This window comes from Lycium ferocissimum, chromosome 5 (assembly GCF_029784015.1).
Source record: "Lycium ferocissimum isolate CSIRO_LF1 chromosome 5, AGI_CSIRO_Lferr_CH_V1, whole genome shotgun sequence".
Lineage (NCBI taxonomy): Eukaryota > Viridiplantae > Streptophyta > Magnoliopsida > Solanales > Solanaceae > Lycium > Lycium ferocissimum.
In genome coordinates, this window is record NC_081346.1 from 16,668,864 (window position 1) to 16,688,362 (window position 19,499).

At 35.8% G+C, this 19,499-nt stretch overlaps 2 protein-coding genes across 2 annotated transcripts; one reads left to right on the forward strand and one right to left on the reverse strand.

The window, feature by feature from the left end:
* Positions 1-863: 863 nt before the first annotated feature.
* Positions 864-13,190, reverse strand: LOC132056242 (uncharacterized). The gene is made up of 13 exons (XM_059448343.1): positions 13,021-13,190; positions 12,828-12,913; positions 10,600-11,782; positions 10,422-10,489; positions 9,800-9,882; positions 8,968-9,067; positions 8,630-8,715; positions 7,016-7,098; positions 5,134-5,261; positions 4,925-5,026; positions 3,319-3,609; positions 3,109-3,231; positions 864-1,327 (listed from the first exon to the last, which is right to left on the reverse strand). Exons 1-13 carry the CDS (start codon positions 13,025-13,027, stop codon positions 944-946), a joined length of 2,724 nt encoding a protein of 907 aa, XP_059304326.1. The 5' UTR covers positions 13,028-13,190; the 3' UTR covers positions 864-943.
* Positions 13,191-16,227: 3,037 nt separating this feature from the next.
* On the forward strand, positions 16,228-17,847 carry LOC132057611 (S-type anion channel SLAH3-like). The gene is made up of 3 exons (XM_059450235.1): positions 16,228-16,419; positions 16,516-16,680; positions 17,548-17,847. Exons 1-3 carry the CDS (start codon positions 16,228-16,230, stop codon positions 17,845-17,847), a joined length of 657 nt encoding a protein of 218 aa, XP_059306218.1.
* Positions 17,848-19,499: the final 1,652 nt, after the last annotated feature.

The window sequence follows — 19,499 nt, forward strand, 5'->3', positions numbered from 1 at the left end:
TTTTGGGTTGGTTGTCAAATGTGCCTTTCCCATTTGAAAATTGGTGAAATTAAACGGATCTAAATAACAGAATAGTTTGCTAGACTTGAATTTTCCTACAATGGTGCAAGTTTGAAAATGGTTCGGTTGGTTTTTATAAAAAGAAGAATGTAAAGTCTTTAATCTACAAACTTGATTCTGTCAGTATAAGATTGAAATATGTTCAAATACAAAAAGTGTCACAAGGAATGTATTTTCTAAAAAATTAAGAAATCTTTGCAACTTTGAAAATAGTACTAACACCAAGGTTCAACAGTTGTGTCGAAGGAAAAAATGAAAACTAGCAAGCTTCTTTCAAAATTCTAGAAGAGTGACATGAGTTTTAAAGCAACTGGAAATAAAGTTTCATGCGAACAAGTTTGGCATAAGAAAGATATTTATTCAGGAAGCTGACCCATAAATATTTACTGACACATTCCATCCGCAGAAAGTCAAGTATGAAAATTTATCCCAGCTGTTTTCCAAAATATGACCAAGCAATAAACATGTGAAAACAAATGAAAAGTTAGAGCATGATGCCTAACGTGCACCACTAAAAGATTTAAAACAGAAGTTGAAACTGCTACTAAATCTCCAAGGCATGATAGTATCAGGTTATGGACAAAATCATAAACAGGTTATACCAAACATCAAGGCTCTAAATCATGCTCTCTAATGCATGTAATAAAGTATGGAGAATAATGTGGCAAGACTCGCACATTACTCGACCTAAAAAAGTTACATGTGAAGAATTATGCAATTCCAAAGTTGGAAGTCACACAACTAGTATCCTTCTATACAGAAATTCTCATCACAACTATCCTATGTATAACTTGGTTAAGTAAACAAAAATAGTTAATATTTTGTTCCAACAACAATAACCATTCCTGCAAAATCCTAAAGCTAGAATACATCATGCAAAGACTCACATGATGACTCCCTCAGCATTGTTAAGGGCTTTCTTTGCAATCTTGAATTTATCTGCCAGAGACTTTTGGCTATCAATGACGTACTTCCGGATAAAGAAGACAATCCCATCACGAAGGGATTCATACTCCGGCAAGACAGCAATTCGAGTAAAAATGTTCCAGATAAGCTTTTCAGGAAACTCCAAAATGGCCTCAAACATCATCCGAAAGTGCATGATTCTTTTTGGAGTCAATTGTGAAGAATCGCTGAGATCGATAGCCTTCAATACAGCAAGAGAAAGGCTAAACGAAGCAACCATCTCTGCGACAAACTTGGATAGGTGCATTGATCTGATCAGCTGCATCTGATCAAGCTCCTTGAAATGATCCCACAGGCAATACTGCAAATAACATTAGATTAACATGGTTACAGTTTTGAAATCAGCATGATACACTGTTTTTGGAACTAAATATACTTAATAAAATTGCACTTCCATTAGGAGGTTAGTGCATTGATGTGCCGGGAAATTATGGCACATCCAAGGCCTTTTTACAAGAAGTTTTACTTGTTTTTAAGCAAGTTAGTGGTAATTTAATGTGTTTTTAGTGTTTTTCAGGTAATGGAGCAATTTTGGGTTGAAAACTGTTGAAGTGCAGAAATTGGCCTTGATGACAAGATACTGGCCGTATTTTCAAATACGGGCCGTCTTCCTTGGGCGTATTTAAAGATAAGCAAAACCAGAAAGTCATGCTGAGAAGATAGTGAAATACGAACAACTTTTACGGATCGTATTCCACTTTACCAGAACCCCGTATTTCTTCTAGAGAATCTCCTAATTGGTCCAGATTTCAAAGCGTATTTAGCATTTGGACGCTTGGCAGAAAGTTGGAGTTTTACAAGTTGAAAGACGATCAGGCAGAAGACGGACCGTAAATCAAAATACGGTCCGTAATCCATGAGGCTGCAGTTGCCCAGATCGTGAAGGAAAAGCAAGGCGTAAACCAGTTTACGGTCCGTAATGTGAAATACGGACCGTATTTTATGTCGTCGGGGACCAAAATGTAAATCTGTAACTTTTACGTTTCAAAACCTATAAATAGTGCAAACATCAGCTCATGTAAGTACCATGTTTCAGATGATTCTCAAGCATGACAATTTTGGCCACTCCAATAGTAAGAGATAACAAGGACCATTAATGTACAAGAAACAGTAAAAACTGTCAGTGTATATAGTCTATTCAAATTCATTCCTAAAATGAGTATACGATTTCAAATAATATGTGAGTACCATGTTTCAGATGATTCTCAAGCATGATGATTTTGGCCACTCCAATAAAAAGGGAAAGGACCAATGGGTGAGAGAGAGAGAAGAGTTAAAACTGTCTGTGTGCATATAGTCTCATCATATTCGTCCTCCATTGCTAAATTGAGCATATGATTTCAAATAATATTATTTTATGTACCACGGAAATTCTTGAACCACCAGGATGTCTCAATTTAAGTATTTAACTCACTAACTTGAGTCACAGGTCAGAAATTGACCGTTCCTAAGAAAAACTTTGAACTCTACCTGCACGGCTGCACACATCAAATGCAAGCATGAAACAGAAATCACAAGAAATATGCACTATTCATATAGTGTAAGAAACACTTCATTTGTCTTTTCTTCCTTTCCTTCTCCCGATATGTGGCAAGATGAGGGGCGTATTTGGTATGAGGGAAAATGTTTTTCCGGAAAATAAAAAGGTTTTCTTACTTATTTTGTGGTGTTTGGTAAGTAAGCAGATAGTATTGTCCCAAGAATATTTATATATAATTTAGACAAACACTATGGTGTAGAGGTGGGGGTTGGGGCGTGAGTGGGGTGTTGGAGGCAGGGAGGTGACAATTAGTGTGGAATACCACTTATGAAACTTGTTTTCCCTACTCCTAGATAGGAAGTCATTTTCCTAATTCTTAAGGAGCTTGTTTTCCTAGAGAAGATGTTTTCCATAACATCTTGACCAGCCAAACATGAGAAAATTGAAAAATGTGTTCCAGCCATACCGAACACACCAAGATGTAAGTTTTCCCTTTCTAGAAATCACGGAATGTAATAAATGAACTTTTTGTCCCCAGCTTTACCGGGTGCAAAAGACTGTGTAACACAACTTCCCAAGATACATTTGAGCATTAGGCATACCTGCAGGGTGAACTTATTGTTTTTATCATGGCTGCATAACTTGGAAGCTAGAGCACAATAGTATTTGTTGAAAGCTTTCTCCTGTAAACAGCATTCTACCAAAACTCTCATGATTTCCCTATCCTGCACGTATAAATATTGAAGAATAAAGAATTTGCACACTTGAAGCACAACAATAAATAACAGGGAAGCCAACCAACGGATGCCAACCTGCTTCCCTTTCAAATCCAACCTTAGAAGTTTCTCAAATGCATCAATATAGTCCTCTCCGCTCATTATTACGCAGAAAATTGCCCTTCTTGCATCAGTATTCATCCTCTGAGTAGCCGCAAGCTGGAGCATCTTTTGAGCCTCGGTGACCTCCAAGTCAATTGTGCTGGCAACGTCTTGAACATCAGTTGTGGATTCAATATTCCCAGCCATCCACCACTGGCCTCTCTTGTCAGGATCAAGCAGCTTACTCCAATTTAATCCTCGAATCAATATATCGACTACTCTGAGCTGCAAGTAAGATTACCAGAAGCACAAAACAAGAAGAGATTAACATGTTAAGGATGACAGAAATGATGAGACAATCTAGAGTGTGATGAACTAAGGAATTCCGAATTCATGGACTTTGACAGCTAATTACCATAATGTATCGCTTTTATCTATCGAAATAACAAAAGAATAGTAGTGAAACTTACATACAGAATATCTTTGGCCCTCTACATTTATCTTCTGCAGAACTATTGAATCTTGCGAAGATAGTGTTCTGCTATTGTATTATTAGATCAACGAATATATATTTATTAGTTTATCTAGTGTGAACGCCAGCACATTTTCACTAGATTTAAAAGGCCATCTTCAACACAATCCAATCATGCACCACATTTTGCACTGAAGTGCAATAAAGATAAGACGTAATATGGATCGAATATCTTGTTAAGAATCATGGGTAAACATCAGTCCAGGAGCATTTACAAAATTTCCTCTGCAAATCCAAAATACCACATGGATTTAATTAACCTAGAGGATACAGTAGGTAAAACATGAGCACTTTTAGTCCTCATACGGGACAGCTAAATTTATAGTTCCGAAAAGAAAAGACACTAGAAGGAGGTGGGGGTCGGGTGGGGCAGGGGAGAATTGGAAACAAAAAAGTAAATCAGTTGAACCATTTAAATACTGGCTCAGAAAGAAGAAAGAAAGGGGAGCTTTCCATTAACCATACCTTCAGAGAATGATTGTCCCTAACAAATGAAGGGATAAAGATACTTTTTTCCTCAATAAATAAAGACACTCTTCACCCAAAGGAATCAGCTTCTCTCTGGTTTGAAGCAATAAAGGCATTTGTGACCATAAATCACAAGTGATAAATTGGCAATTGGAGAGTGGATGCAAGTTTGAGAGTAGTTATCGAGAATTTGTAGGAGAAAACTAGAAAGCCCCTAGATCTAAATCAATCTGAGGGGCCAACCTTTCTCTAAGATCTCATACAAGCAATATCAGAGACCATTACACCCATAATAATAAGAAGAGGAGTAGAACATTCTGTATTGCTTAATTCACACGAATTTCCCTGCAATCTTAAAGTATTGTATATGACTGTTCCTTTTTTTTTTTTTTTTTTAAATCTTCATATTCAAACTCGATGGCAATTGAAGGAGAGTGTTGCGTGACTGGTTAAACCCTATCTTAATTATTTCCGGAAAAACACTACAATGTCTATTTTATAAGATAGATAAAATGCTCCATACAAAGGGCACCCAGATCAAATGATTAAAATGTGCCAATAGATAATTATGTGACCAAAACAGCTGAGTCCAACAAGCACCTTTTGTAGCCATTTCTTTATTCGGGTAAGCTGCAAGGTGTCCTCCTTGGTCCTTGGTTTATTGTTTTTGATATCACATATCATCTCAAGCATGAATTCCATCTGCCACAAAACCAGTACGCGAAAATACAGATTAACGCGATTCCAGAACTTATGCGGTTAGCAGAGGCAGAATAAGAAGCAATCTGCGTAAGAAGGCATTATCATACCCTTTTCCCGATAGTGTTTGATTGCCCTTCTCCAGATGAGGTTTTCAATTCATTCACCCTATTCTGAACGCTAGCTATAAAGTTCTTCATGCCAACGGGATCATCACCTCTCAATTTCATCCCACAAGCTGTTCAGTAGAAGCACGTAAGAATAATCATTTAATATTCAGACTAATCAGAATTCGAAAAGTATCAGTTGCTAAAATAATATAGTGTGTTTTGTAACATTGATACAAGAACCAATTAATTCTAAAAAAAATTAATAAACAAATTCCCATCACAATGTGAGTAATTCCACAGTTTTTTTAATGTCTCTTTCCTTCTGATATTTGTTGTTGGGGGACGGTTGTTTGCCCAGCGACTTGATTTTTGCGCTTTTCTCTGGTGGTAAGTTAACTATGCTAATTTATACAGTTATATCATGCCTTGGTGCTTTTAAGCTTTTGAACATTTCAATAACAAATCAAAAGCCCCACAGGATTATGCAAGTCAATTGATTCAAGGTGAATTGGTATTGGTCAAACGAAGTAACAGTTGCATAGTTTTGTGCATATAAACAGATACCCAAGGTAGTAACTTGAAAACAAGATTTCATCTTAATAGAGGTACTCTGTCATGTTCTTCATCTTTAACCTGACTTTCATGGCTGGGTAAAAGAATGGGTCGTGAGTGACCCTGTCCAAAGTTTGTATGGGTCAACAACATTTAGCTTTAGAATGTGTGGAGCAATGCATCTAGCCAATGGACCCAGCTAATCCAATTCTCAAATTTTTAACAGATTCAGTATTAGTTTCTCTTTAGTTCCAAAGTTGCTAATGTTGTATATAGATTACATACATGTTCCCTTTAGTAAGTTTTGTAATCATTGGAAGAGATAGTCCCAAGAAAGGAGAACAATAAAAAACTTAGAGACAGAATATACAAGCAAATGATAATACCAAAATCCAAAATACACATGCTTAGACAGCTTAGAGATGGTGAAATATGAGGGTTGTGTCCCTTATTAGAGAAGTAACCAGTTGAATTGTTCCATTTCAACCTTCATTCAAGCAATGTTGTCTAAGTGACATTTTGAGTTACTTAATGTAAACAGTCATCTTTGGAACATGTCACTATGTCAGTTTGGTATCAGAAAATTATGACAAGTTCATGCTTATTCACACACAGTAGAGCTAATACTTTTTACTTTAATGGGTAACAGTACACAGATAATACTTTGGACGGTTGAGTGGCTTTCACACAAGGGGGAGTCGAGATTTACAGCCCTATTTAGACATCTAGTTACTATGGCTTTGCAATCCAGCTTAATAAACTTCCTAATCATATCTTCCTATCGTTATAATTGATTTTCAAATGCTTATTTCGCATTATAATTGAATTGCACAACATCAAGGTCGGATTTAGACAACTCATTTCAAGCTTTTAGATACATACCACTGTGGTATAAAATTTTCAGTTAGACACCACATAGAGGTATCAAGCGAGCCCAGATAAAGATCGTCTTATCTGTTTTCTTTTAGCATAAAAGATAACCAAAATATTAGTTCAAAATGTTGAATTTTTTAACACAAGTGCAGCATATTGCCACATTCGGAGCATCCGAAAGTTAGCAAAACAGAAGTTCCTTTTTTAAATTAGTAATTAATTGCTTGATTTAAGAATGCTTTTTCTTGGTAAAAAGAATGTTAAACTGTATGGTTACAAGGGATGAAAGTGAATAAATTGAGGCTTTCAATTAACAGCACCTAGCAACTCATGAATAATTTGTTGAAATTTCTCTGGGATAAGGAAGAGACATGGGGCAGAAGTAAAGAAGGAGAAAATACTTGGATGACAGATCATTTCAACAAAGAAAGACAACGCCTTAAGGTTAGTTTATTACCTTGTAGGACTGTCAATATGGTAGAAACATCCACTTCTGTCAGTCTCTTGCTCAATGCCACCAGGAAATCATATATCAAGTCACTAAGAAGCATAAGAAATGTACTTGAATTAATGAGGGTTCAAATATATGAAATTAACTACAGATTAGTGTCCTTGCTTCTGCAGGGATTCAGAACATGATTAAAATATAAAGAAGGACAGAAGTTACCATAATTTGCTGCAGCTACTGTTACTCCTTTGAGAGCTAAGTAAGAGGGTATTCTCCTTTTTGTTACTTTTAAAGATTATTATGGTAGCACATACAAGGCATGCAAGCAAAAGAGGAGGGGAGAAGAAAAGATTGTCAATGTTGCCTCTTATCCACCATTTCCTCTTTTTTTTTTTTTTTTTTTTTTTTTTTTTTTTTTTTTGCGGGGAAGGGTTAGAGGGAGAGTGGGAGACGAGAGTAAGACTTTTGCTTTGCGCGAGGAAAGTTGCAGTATTACAACCATCTTTCTCCATACCGCTCTTTTCAGGAAGCAATTACGGAGGACTTGTCTGGATTAGTGAACTATAAGCTAAGTAATTCTGATGTTACAATTTAGACCAGAAGTTTTGAAAGCAAGCAAAATTTGGTCACTCTTTGGTAGTCACAACTTGGTGTATCTGCTGGAAAGAAACACTACCTAATAGAGGATTGACATATCCTATAACCCCCCACCCCTAGCCCACCTTTCTTTTTGTGATAAAGAACATTATCTTACAACATCTTGTATGTGCAATTTAGCTTTCTTTGGATAGTCCAAAGGCAACAGACACTTTAAAATTCAAGAAGTCATTGATTATTGACCTACAGGGTAGATCCAGTGCACTATACCTTCTAGGTTTCATGCTTCTATTTTGTTGCAGCAGCTAGAAGATAGGACTTCTTCTTCAAAACATAATATTCCTTCCCTTTTTTTTGTAATAATCGAGAAATCTCGAGGTTCAGTAATGCACGGTTCACAACTCGGTGGATAATGAGCCAACCCTCTACCCTTCACTTAATTACAAAGCTTTTACTTAAGCTTTGAACCCGTGACGTACGCATTGCGCTCTTACCACTAGACCAAAACCCGTGGGCAATATTCATTCCTTCTTTAAAAAATAACAACTCTTCTTCTATCATAAAATCATCAGATTCTTGTTTAATCCAATACGCATCACAGATCTTTTACTGCAAATTATGGTAAGACCTGAATTAGAGGAATCCGACGGTATGTTCCTCCAAATCCGGAATAAGGTAAATTCATGAATGCCAAAAAAAGGGTTTAATTTGTGTTAATATGGGGTGTCAGATTATTTTTTAAATATCGGAAGACCATCTTTAATCCAAATATTAACTTTGTTTCCAGAGGTTTGCTTAGGCAAGAACATCCGAGAAGTCTAGATCTATCTGTTCCCACAAGAATGAGCAAATTTCCTACTCATTTCCTCATATAGCCAACAACTTTACAAGTACAACAAGCATATAGAAGGAAAGCACCATAGAAGAATAAAAGAAACAAAGGAGATATGCAGGCATATGTAGTATGCCAAGGTTGTCCACCTAACAATTAAGTCAGAGACTAGTCAATTCAAATTTAGTGGTTACCTTGAGCAAACTCCAAAATTGTACAAGTAAGAGAGCAGAAGCGTCAAGTTCCTCACAGAGAGGTTATCTTCATTCAGATACTCATCCTAAATAAAACATAAAACAATTTACTTACGTTGTAAATTCATTTTATTTTAACATTATATGTATGCGATGGGCCCGCTGCATATCACAGAAACATTTTCTTTTTGGGAGAAAATATAACATAACATATTGCATCAACTATAAGAAGATTAATTGCTCCCTCCATTAAATTCCTTCTCTTTTTTTTTTTTTTTTTTTTTTTTTGAAGATAAGTGCTCGATCCATAAAACTACCACTTGTAAATGTGTCAATACCTCAAAACATTTAGCCAGAGATGCCAGAAGTTTTGCGCCAAAGTCCATCCCAACCAAACATGCCATACCGGCAACAAAAGCAGCAAAAACTGCTGCATACCTTTTATATAGGAAGTAAAAGAAATATGTGTGAGTGCAAAGTTACACATTAGATAGAATTTAGAAACTTGAGGTATATGAGCTATGATAGAAACATGTCAACACTAAGAGGATAACACTAACAACTAGCTAGTTAGTAATTGCCAATTTTCAAGTGTTAGAGAAGGAAATAAAATGGTGGGTGACAAAACCCAAAGACGGTGCATACTCTGATATGCCATCCACTTATGATGTTTACTAAACTACGAGCCATCACATAAACAAATATTACCCAGCATGATGATAGAAACAATAAGGCATTGACTCAAAGGAGTAATAGAAAAGGTGCTAATGGCCGTGGGACTTCTGCAGAAGATAACAAGTTGAAATAATTAAAATTAAAACCCATACATACATCAGCAGAAAAAATGCTTTGTGCCACGAAAATCAGAAAGAGTATCCTCTAATTTGCAGACTTAAGGTCCATCTTCAATCAAATTCTTTGAGAAACAAATTTTGATCAGCACTATTGTCAAAGGCTCAAAGTTGCTACACTAAGCTTCTGTGAAACTCTTGTTAGGAAACAAGCATCTCGAAGCAGTGTTAGACAGAAAATGATACAAGAATATTAAGCTAATACCGCTTCCAGATTCAAAATTTACTGTTGTCTCTAGAAACTTATTCAGAAATAAGCTTTATCTAGAAATTTAGACTGGATAAGTGGTCTTCCGATGAAGGGCGAGGTAATTCTTACTGTTCATTGCCACGAGGACCTCTAGAACATGATGCCAAAACCTCTTCACTGATAATCTGAGAACCAAAAGTGCGACCAACAGTCTGCCAAGGGGAAACACTAATTTTAGGCGCTAATTCAAGTATCACTAGTCAGAGTATTTTTTAACAAGAAAAGATATGCTATGGTGATGAAGAAACAAGCATATCATTGAAGCTCAATATGACAGTACAAGACAAGTATCCCTGAGAAGCTTGTAAAAGTATTTAAGGATACTCGAATATAACGGCCATAAGTTAAAACAGTGAAAAAGACAGCAAGTGATGTCAATGATCCTGGTAGCCTCTCAATGCTAAATCACATAAATTAACATTCCTAAGATCTAACTCTCAAATTGGTAAATGCGCTTAGACAAGTCACTAACAATTTTATCAGACCGACTGAGTCCATAAAGTAGTAGGGGGTAAAAAATAAGAATCATAATCTGAAACCTCAAGACATATACCAACAAAAGGTATTTCACTATAAATTATTAAGTTGCATCTTAGAAACAGATAAAAGAAACACTACTGTGGACAGTGCATTAGATAGAATTTTCAGATAAGAAATCAGTCAGAATATTGGATGAGAACCAGTAGCATACCTGGTAGATCGTGGAAATTTCACTTGTGATCGATTCCACATTAGCCTCGGACATCCTATTCAGAAGACCTGAAAGAAATTGATTCTTTTAAAGGTCTTCAGGTGCAAAAAACATAGAGCATTTTGCAAAAAAGTTTCGAAGTTCAGCAAAACAAATGCAAGTGTCCCAAACTTCATACCTCTAAGTCGTCGACGAATTTGAGCATACTCTTCTGATTCACTTCCCAGGCGTGACCTCAGGCCAGGAGCAACATATTTTGCATTTCCTTTGGCAGCAGATCCAGCAGATAAAACTTCTCCAGCTGTTGTCTTTGCATCTGTACAGTATAGAGTGTTCTCAGCTTTCTGCTCTTCCTCTTGCTCTTTATCTTCTCCTTGCACTTCTTTATCATATCTTTTCTCTTTAGATCTTTTCTTTGTGGAGCTCTTGTCACTCTTTGGAGGCGCTTCTCCAGCAAGTTCTTTATTTTCATCCCCAAAAGAACCCAGAAGTGAAGGAATTCCCTCAAATAACATATTCATATCATCATCATCCCCAAGTAATTTCCCTCCCTTCACCTTGAGCTTCTTCGCAAGCTTCCTTTCCGCCGCCAGATCCTCATCTGCTAAGATATCCTGTCCACACATTTCAGTTGCAAGAAGCTCTTCAAACTTTGTCTTCTTTCTTTTCATCTTTTTTGACTCTTTTTTCTTGGTCTGTAAATCTGTGTTTTCATGATCAACATAGCTAACACATGAAGGATCAGACTTCCCATCCTCAGAAACCAGTTTACCATCCAAAACTTCATCCACTGGCTTCTTTTTCAGTTTCTTGCGTGAAGGGCCAGTATCAGTACCCTCCAGAGATTCATTCAATTGACTGTTATAGTCAACTACAGAAGGAATTCCTTCAAGTAACATATCAAAATCATCATCTCCTCGCAATTTCTCATTCTTCACCTTGAGTTTCTCAGCGAGCTTCCTCTCCAATCTCAAATCTACGTCCGCAGAGATAGCTTCTCCCTCTTTTTCCATTTCAAGATAATCCATAAACATTGAATTTGAACTTTTATTTGAGGAATCCTTCCTTTTCAAACTCCTCTTTTCCAGCTTAGAAGATTCCAACCGTGGAGATGCTTGCAAGTCATTCTTAACTTCAACACTGAGTTCTACTGCGGCCATCGAATTTTTATTTCGGGCATCTGTCCCTTTCAAACTCCTATTGTCCACCTTAGAAGCATCCACGCGCGGACAAGTGTCCAAGTCTTTCTTTGAATTTAAGGAGCGAGGATGTTCATGTCTTTTGACTTGGCTATCCTTCCATGACTGGACTGCGTGTGTTGGTTTTGAATTTGGCAATGCTCTCCGCACTTTTTGTGTTTGCTACAACCAAAAACAGAGCCAGTGTAAGGAAAGAAAATCCTGTCAAATTGAATTTCTGTGCTTTATCGTGAATAGTAATAGTTAGACTTTATGCCAAAAGCAAAAGTATCTGCTTAAACAAATATTATTAAGCTGCCTCAGTAATTAGCCTTATCAAATGCTGTTGGTTGGTTGTTCATGAACATCCTCATTGATTAGAACCCCTCCCCCAAAAGAAACGGTGTTTATGCCTCTAACATCTATCACATCCTCATAAATCGTTTGAATCAAAATTGGGTGGAAACAAAAGCCCTTTTTCTTTATAACCGTGGTGTTCGCGCCAGTTTGCGTGCACCTCGACTAATTCCACGGGGTACCTGCTAGTGCTACCTTTCTTCCGGAAACTTACGAGATGCTATTTTTCCCGGGAGCCTGACTCTTCAATTGAAAAAAAGACAGTCGTGTGCGAGTCGGCTGGGAAAACACAAGCTTAACACGACTTTCTTTATCTTTTTCATATCTGAATATCTTTGATCTAATTCTTAAAAAAGAAATTGCGTAAATTCTGCGTTTTTATCTCCCATGCTCCCACCAGCAGGTACCGGTAACTCTGTCCACCAAGGCTTGGACATATGGAAAGACATCACCTAGTGTTTTATATTCGCCGCAAATTAAAACCTGAGACCTCATGGTTCTCGACCCAATTCATTGACCACTAGGCCACACCCTTGCCCTTATTATATGATTCATTTGAAAAAAAACAGTGATGACTGGCCAGGTTGGCCGCACCTCAACTAATCTGTTACAGTCCACAGCACAGGTGTTCAGTAATTCTGCCCAGCAAAGCTAAAGCAGATAAGCTCACACTAATGTTGTGGTTGGAATATTTTAACATGACATCTCTACATTGCTACTCCTACGACTCTAAACAGAAGCTCTTACTATATACTACCAGACAAAAAGCAAAAATAACCCAATTTTAATTTTTTTTTGATGCAATTTATGCTAGGTTATAAATACAGATATAAATATAAATCAGAGAGGAAGAAAAGAGTAAAAGAATTACTTGATGTTGGATCCATGAATTAAACTTCTTCTGTTTTATAGCACTGCGGGCTTCTTTTCTACTTTCTTTACGAGACTTTCTCTTCTCTGTATCAACAACAACAAACAAAAAGTAGAAACTTTACAATGAAAAACTGAAAATAAAGATACATATTTAACACACACACAAAAAAAAAAAAAAGAGAGAGACTTACCCATCATTGTATTCCTGGTTCTAACTACGAAGAAAAGAGGCGTATAGAGAGAAAGATAAGTAGGGTTAGCAAACGGAGAGGTGAAGAAGCAGCAAAAGCGGCGTCGGAGTTATGTTGGAAGCTTGAGCAAATACGGTAGATTTTGAGGTACACACTACACAGAAAAAATTATAAATTAGGGGCGTGCAAACTTCAGTTTAACCACAAACCAAATTGAAAAAACATGTTTATAGATTTATTAACCGATAATCCAATAAAGTTCTATTATATTTACTTTTTTATCCTTAATTATATAAAGTGACTTTATAATAATACTAGTTATTGCAGGCCCGTGCTAAGCCCGGGCCCAAACTCAAAATATAAAGCCTGTATTTTTATCGCACTTTTTTTAGTAGACCTTTCTGGGCCATCTAATTTTTCCACATACCACATTGAAATTGTCAGAAGCAACTATTTTTGCGAAGCACAATCTAATTCAAGCCTAAAAGTAGATTATATTTACATTGCATTTTGCAACAAGCGGTTTAGATTATAGTTACAGGACTCCCAAGTTGTGCTACTTGACAAAAACACATTTTCACAGTGGACAAAACTAAGGCTAAAAGCTATAAGCACGGATAGTCTTATACATTTTAACTGTTGATCCATGACCGTCTGGGTCATCAAAAGTTTGGTATGTACAAGCCACCAAAAGACCTATGTACAAGCTCGCCACAGTCATAGTGAACATATGTGATTTGTATCAAACGTAGATAGGTAAAATAGAACAAACATGTTAGAGATTTCAATAGAAATAAAAAGGGTTATAGAACAGCAACTTTTAGCGTATTTAAAGGTGTATTCAGCTAGTCACTTAAGAATTTACCTCTCGTTTCATGGAGCAAAAAATCTAAAATGTAAGGTAAATAACATGTTGCAAGTTGCAACAGAGAAATTTATATTAATAGTGTAAAATTCTCTCCGAGAACAAAGTATCTGAGTTAAATCCATGTGATATTTTTATCCAATATAGAAAATATTGTTTTTACCAATATAAGCAATCCCAATGGCCTGTACAGTGGATACCAAGCTGCCCTTATAAATACGTATTATCCAGAACCACAGGTTATAAATTTGATTCTATGCAATGTTAACGTTACAGTTCCATTGTTTCTCTGTTGCTGTAGTTGAAATCTAAGCTAGTGTAGAAACAAGGTTAAGGTACATGGACTAAAGCACAGGTGTGACTGAACTCACTATCTTTGGCATGGACATGTAATACACAGACACACACTGCTATGATGTAATATCCTAGATCAGCATTTGATAAGGTGACTATTAATCTACAATACTTCGTCCGTCTTAGTTTGAGTGGTATGTTTGGAATTTCCCACAAACAAAACCATTTGTCTCAAAACCATATATACAACAAAGTTAGAACCCCCAATCTTTATTTTCACCACACATAGCCATCCATACATGTAAAATGTAAGAATAAGAAGATAAACTATTCGTCTCAAAACCATATACACAACAAAGTTAGAACCCCCGATCTTTACTTCGACCCTTTTGATCTTTTTTGTAAAGTGTGAGCAAAAAGATGGATTCTTTATTTTCACCATATATAGTCATCCATACATGTAAAATGTAAGAATCCAAAAAGGGGATAGAATGGGACAAAATGGGAGAGAAATAATGGAAATGTAGATACCACTACAAGAAAAAAGATAGTAGACTAACAAGACACAATTCAGTAAAAATTTATCAGCATTTTACCTTAATAGATCACTATTAAAATTAGCTATTGATTATAACATAGTCATATTTGTGCTTGACATTTTCCTATTGGTAAGAAGTATTTCTACTGCATCATTCATCTAAAGTGAGGAATAGAGCACAGAAGCATATATATGTACCTCATTGGTCTGCACAAGAATCCAACAGGGAGGTAAAAGGGGAAATATTTCTCACAAACAAATGGTGGTAGGGTAACAGGCCAATAAACAGATATTTTGCAATTGTGAGTGCCTATCGAGCCACCATTTTCTACACTCAAATACCTATAAAAATTCTGATCTGGAACCTCTTATTTATGCCCATGATGTGCTAAGAAACTTCAGTAACTTGATATCTGATTTGATCAGCAGTTTTGAATGAGTAATGTTTAAGTTGTAGCTGTTAGCTATCAGATAGCCTTCTAAAACCAACCTTAATTAGTTTAACTGTTCGCAGAAGATGACTTCAACTGTCATGTTATTGTATCTTTCACGTCGTTTGATGTTTCTATTTGTAACTGAGGCAAAGTGCTTATTTTATTTTTCACGTTCCATAAAAACCAAACTCTATTGTTCCAACAGATATTGTTCGAACTACTTTTCTTTCAGAAAAGAAATTTTTCAAACTTATCCTCAATCTTTAAGCGATATAGTGAATTTTGTCCTGTAAGCTTAAAGAACACGCAAGTATAAATGTAAGTGCCATGATAGAAAGAAGAATAGCAGATACATCATAATATATGCACATACAGGGTATATAAATCTGTCATCAATGTGAACATTTACTCTGCGTAAAGAAGAGCAAATCATTGTTAAATTAAAAGCTTACATGTACAATGCTGACTCTTTATTTGGAATGCCCTTTTTTTTTTTTTGTGCATCCAACAGCGAGAAACGATTATAGTCCTTGAAAAATAAAATGAAGTTAATTTAGTAGTCATTTAGGCAAATCTACAAACATAAACCAGAGGATGATTGTTTGTCTATTTTTCAAGTGCAAAGGCAAATATACTTCTATCTTAACAGAAATTCCCAAAAATAATCTAATTTTATTTTTTAAACCTGTCTAGAATATACTTGGATCATTGAATTCATACTAAAAAATAAAGCCATAATTATGACCTCATGTATCAGATCAATGAATAATTCGAGATATTTAAATTAAAATCCCAGTTAAATATAATTATTGGGATTATATTGAAGGAACCAAACGGAGTTGGTAATTACCAAGGATTATTCATGGTTTTCCCTCAACCAAACGGGGTTGCTAATTACCTAGGATTATTCATGGTTTTTCCCTGAACCAAATGGGGTCGGTGATTAAACTTGACATAACCATCAAATGACTGCTTCACCTGAATAATAGGCAAAAGCTACAGCTAGTACACTTAAACCAATGTGAGTGCAAACATTAAATAAACCTAAAAAAACCAATAATGTACAAATCAAGTGAATGTTTCAGCATGCAATTTCAATTAGCATACCACCAACTCCAAAAACAGTTGGCTTCACTGATAACAATGAGACTATAGATACTCCTGAGTTTGCTGCTAAATCAACAGATCATATGCAAACAAAAGTTTATTCTCAGCCTATGCCAAGAGCTATTACTACTACTACTGCTGCATCTTTAGCTGCAGCTACTGCAAACGGCAAACTTCCTAGGCAGCCCAGGATTAGCAAGCTCTACTGCAAACGACAAACTTCCTAGGCAACCCAGTTTCAAAATATTTTTTGGTAGAGGCTTGAGAGGCAATTCTCGAATTTGCGTGGGAATAAACATTACGAAACAGAAGAAAAGTCCATCTCTCAACCCAATACCAAACGGGAAGCTAATACTCCTATTAATATTCCTGTGGACCGATATTTTGATGCCTTGGAAGGGCCAGAACTTGACAAGCTTAGGGTATGTTTTTCTGCTTTTATTTACTAATGTTGATTCACTGTGTTGAATTAAAAGATTATCTTTTTGATCTGTTACCATCTGATCATCTAAGTATTTAAAAAGTTCATAGTACTTTCAGTCATTTCAAACACAGTGAAAAAGATTTAAAAAAAAAAAAAAAATTTGGTGACGTGATACCTATTTGATCTCTTAAGCTGGAATCTAATGTAAAGGTTCTTCAGCTGTGCTCCAATTGATTCTCCACTCTATAGTTATGGAATCAATTTACTTGGTTAACAATCTAGCCGATATCCAGGACCCGAACCTAATATTGGACATGTATTTAAGTAATTTTGTAGCTAAATAATGCTAATGTATTATACAAGGCAATGCAGAAAACAAAGATCCAGTCAAAGCTCATTATATTTCGCCATAGCCTGACTACTGCATAGGGAAAGGACAAACCAGCAAAGAGATGAAAGGAAGTCATTAAGAGTAGGAAATACTCCTATAAAAGAAAAGATTATTTTCCTTATGAGCTATGTGCTCTCATAGCCAAATACACATCCTTAAGATTTTGACTATGTTAAGCCTACAACAGATTTGTTCCCTTCCATCTCACGCCTGATTACCATCTGACCACATGCCAATTGATTTTCTTATTTGTGACTATTTTTTTGGTATGTTTGTTTATCTAAAATAAGAACAAATATGTTTATCTAAAATAAGAACAAGTAATTAAAGAGTAAGCCTCAAGGGTGTTAATACAAAGAAGTTACGTGCCTAAATTGGAATTGATTTCACATTGTAAACTTTATTTCTTGCTGCATCTTTTCATTTCTATAGTGAATCAAGATAGTGAGTTGGTATTGCATTTTTCCTCTACAGACCTCTGCGGAAAGTGTTCTTCCACAGAACAAGACATGGCCATTTCTACTCCGTTACCCTATTTCATCGTTTGGTATTATTCTTGGTGTTAGCAGCCAAGCTATAATGTGGAAAGCCTTGGCCACTTCTGCCTCGACCAAATTCGGCAACATAAGCATGGACGTAAACGTCGTGCTCTGCCTCATCTCTGCTGCACTGATGGTAACTTATACACTGAAGATCATTTTCTACTTTGAAACAGTTCGTAGAGAGTACTACCACCCGTATGTGAACCCAAAACAACACTTTTCCCTTCAATGACAGCAGGTATGCTCAGTAATACCCATTTCACCTAATGCCTCCATAACCTCTTCACTCAAACCCAATTATCCATAATCAAACAACAAATGTGCGTAAAGCCTCTATAACCTCTTCACTCGAACCCAGACTTCGTGGAACCCGTATGTGAACCCGAAACCACACTTTTCCCTTCAATAACAGTAGGTATCCTCATACAATGAATCTCACTTGGTTCAGAAATACCCATTTCACCAAAAGCCTCCATAACCTCTTCACTCAAACTCAATTCCTCAAAACTCTTGATTTTCCCTTAAAGTTGTAATCTTTACTAAATGAGACACCAAACAATGCTGGTTTTTATGCCCCAAGAGACAAAATACGGAGCGGTAAAAACACCACTAAAAGAAAGATTATTAATAAGGACTATACTTATATGAAATGTAATTATGACTAACATAAATTATATTTCTTAATATCCATGCTCAGTTAAACTTCTTTAAAATAAAAAACAAATAAGATGAAACAATTTTTAACAATTCAAGGGTAAGGAGAGATGTATATAACAAATAACCAAACCGATTGCTACCGAACAAACCTCATCTTCCAAAAAATTATAGTTTCCATAATAATTATCTAGTTCTTGCTTAAACACTGCGTATACCCATCAGATATCAAGAAACACTCTCTAATTCGCAAGCGAAAGAAACACCAAATCTAACATTAAAACGTATTGGAAAACACAAACATATAACAGATGGCCAAAAAAACAAAATACAAACAGTAATTAGAGTTCATAGATCGTAAGTAAAATTGTAGAAACAAATTAAAATCATACCAGAGGTACAAGAAAACACCTATGTTTCAGATTATGATGGGGGTTTGTCTACTCTCTAAGGTTAATTTCGATCCTATTGTCTGGAAACATTAATTATATTCCCCATTTATGGAGAATCTCAACAGAAAGGACCAAAAATAAAATAGAATCAGAAGCTAAAACCTTTTAATTGATTAGAAGACATTAAAAAGGTGGAAGAGAAAGATTTTACCTGGCTTGAAACTGTGGAAGACGCTGGTAGGAAACAAATGGAAATCCATGGAGGGTTTAAGAAGGTCGGGAGAAGGTTGAGACCGACATTATTTTTGGTGAATCTTCAGCAAAGGACAACAGCTGCAGAAGTGAAATTACAAATGTAACCCTGTGAGGACTACAAAAAAAAATTCATTCCCTCTTATATTAAGTAGTAAAATGTATTTTCTAGGCTTAATGCATATGCGGCCCCTTAAATTAACTCTTTTTTTCATTTTGTCACTTGAACTAAGTATTGTTCTTATTGAACCCTGAATTAGCCTTAAGTGTGTCTATCAAACACAATCCGACTTACATAACATATATGATGAGTTTCATTTTTTTAGTCTTCCGTGTGAATGTCAATCGCATCTTGTGTGAAAAATTCAACCAATTAAAACACTCAACCCATCTTAATTATACACATCAGATATTAAGTTTGGTTTTGGTTTTTTAGTTTTCAGTTTTGGTTTCCAATTTTGGTTTCTTATTTTTCAGTTTTTGATTTTCTAGTTTTAGTTTCTAGTGTTTACTTTTCAGTTTTGGTTTTTTATTTTTCAGTTTTAATTTCCAATTTTGATTTCTTATTTTCCAGTTTTGTTATTTG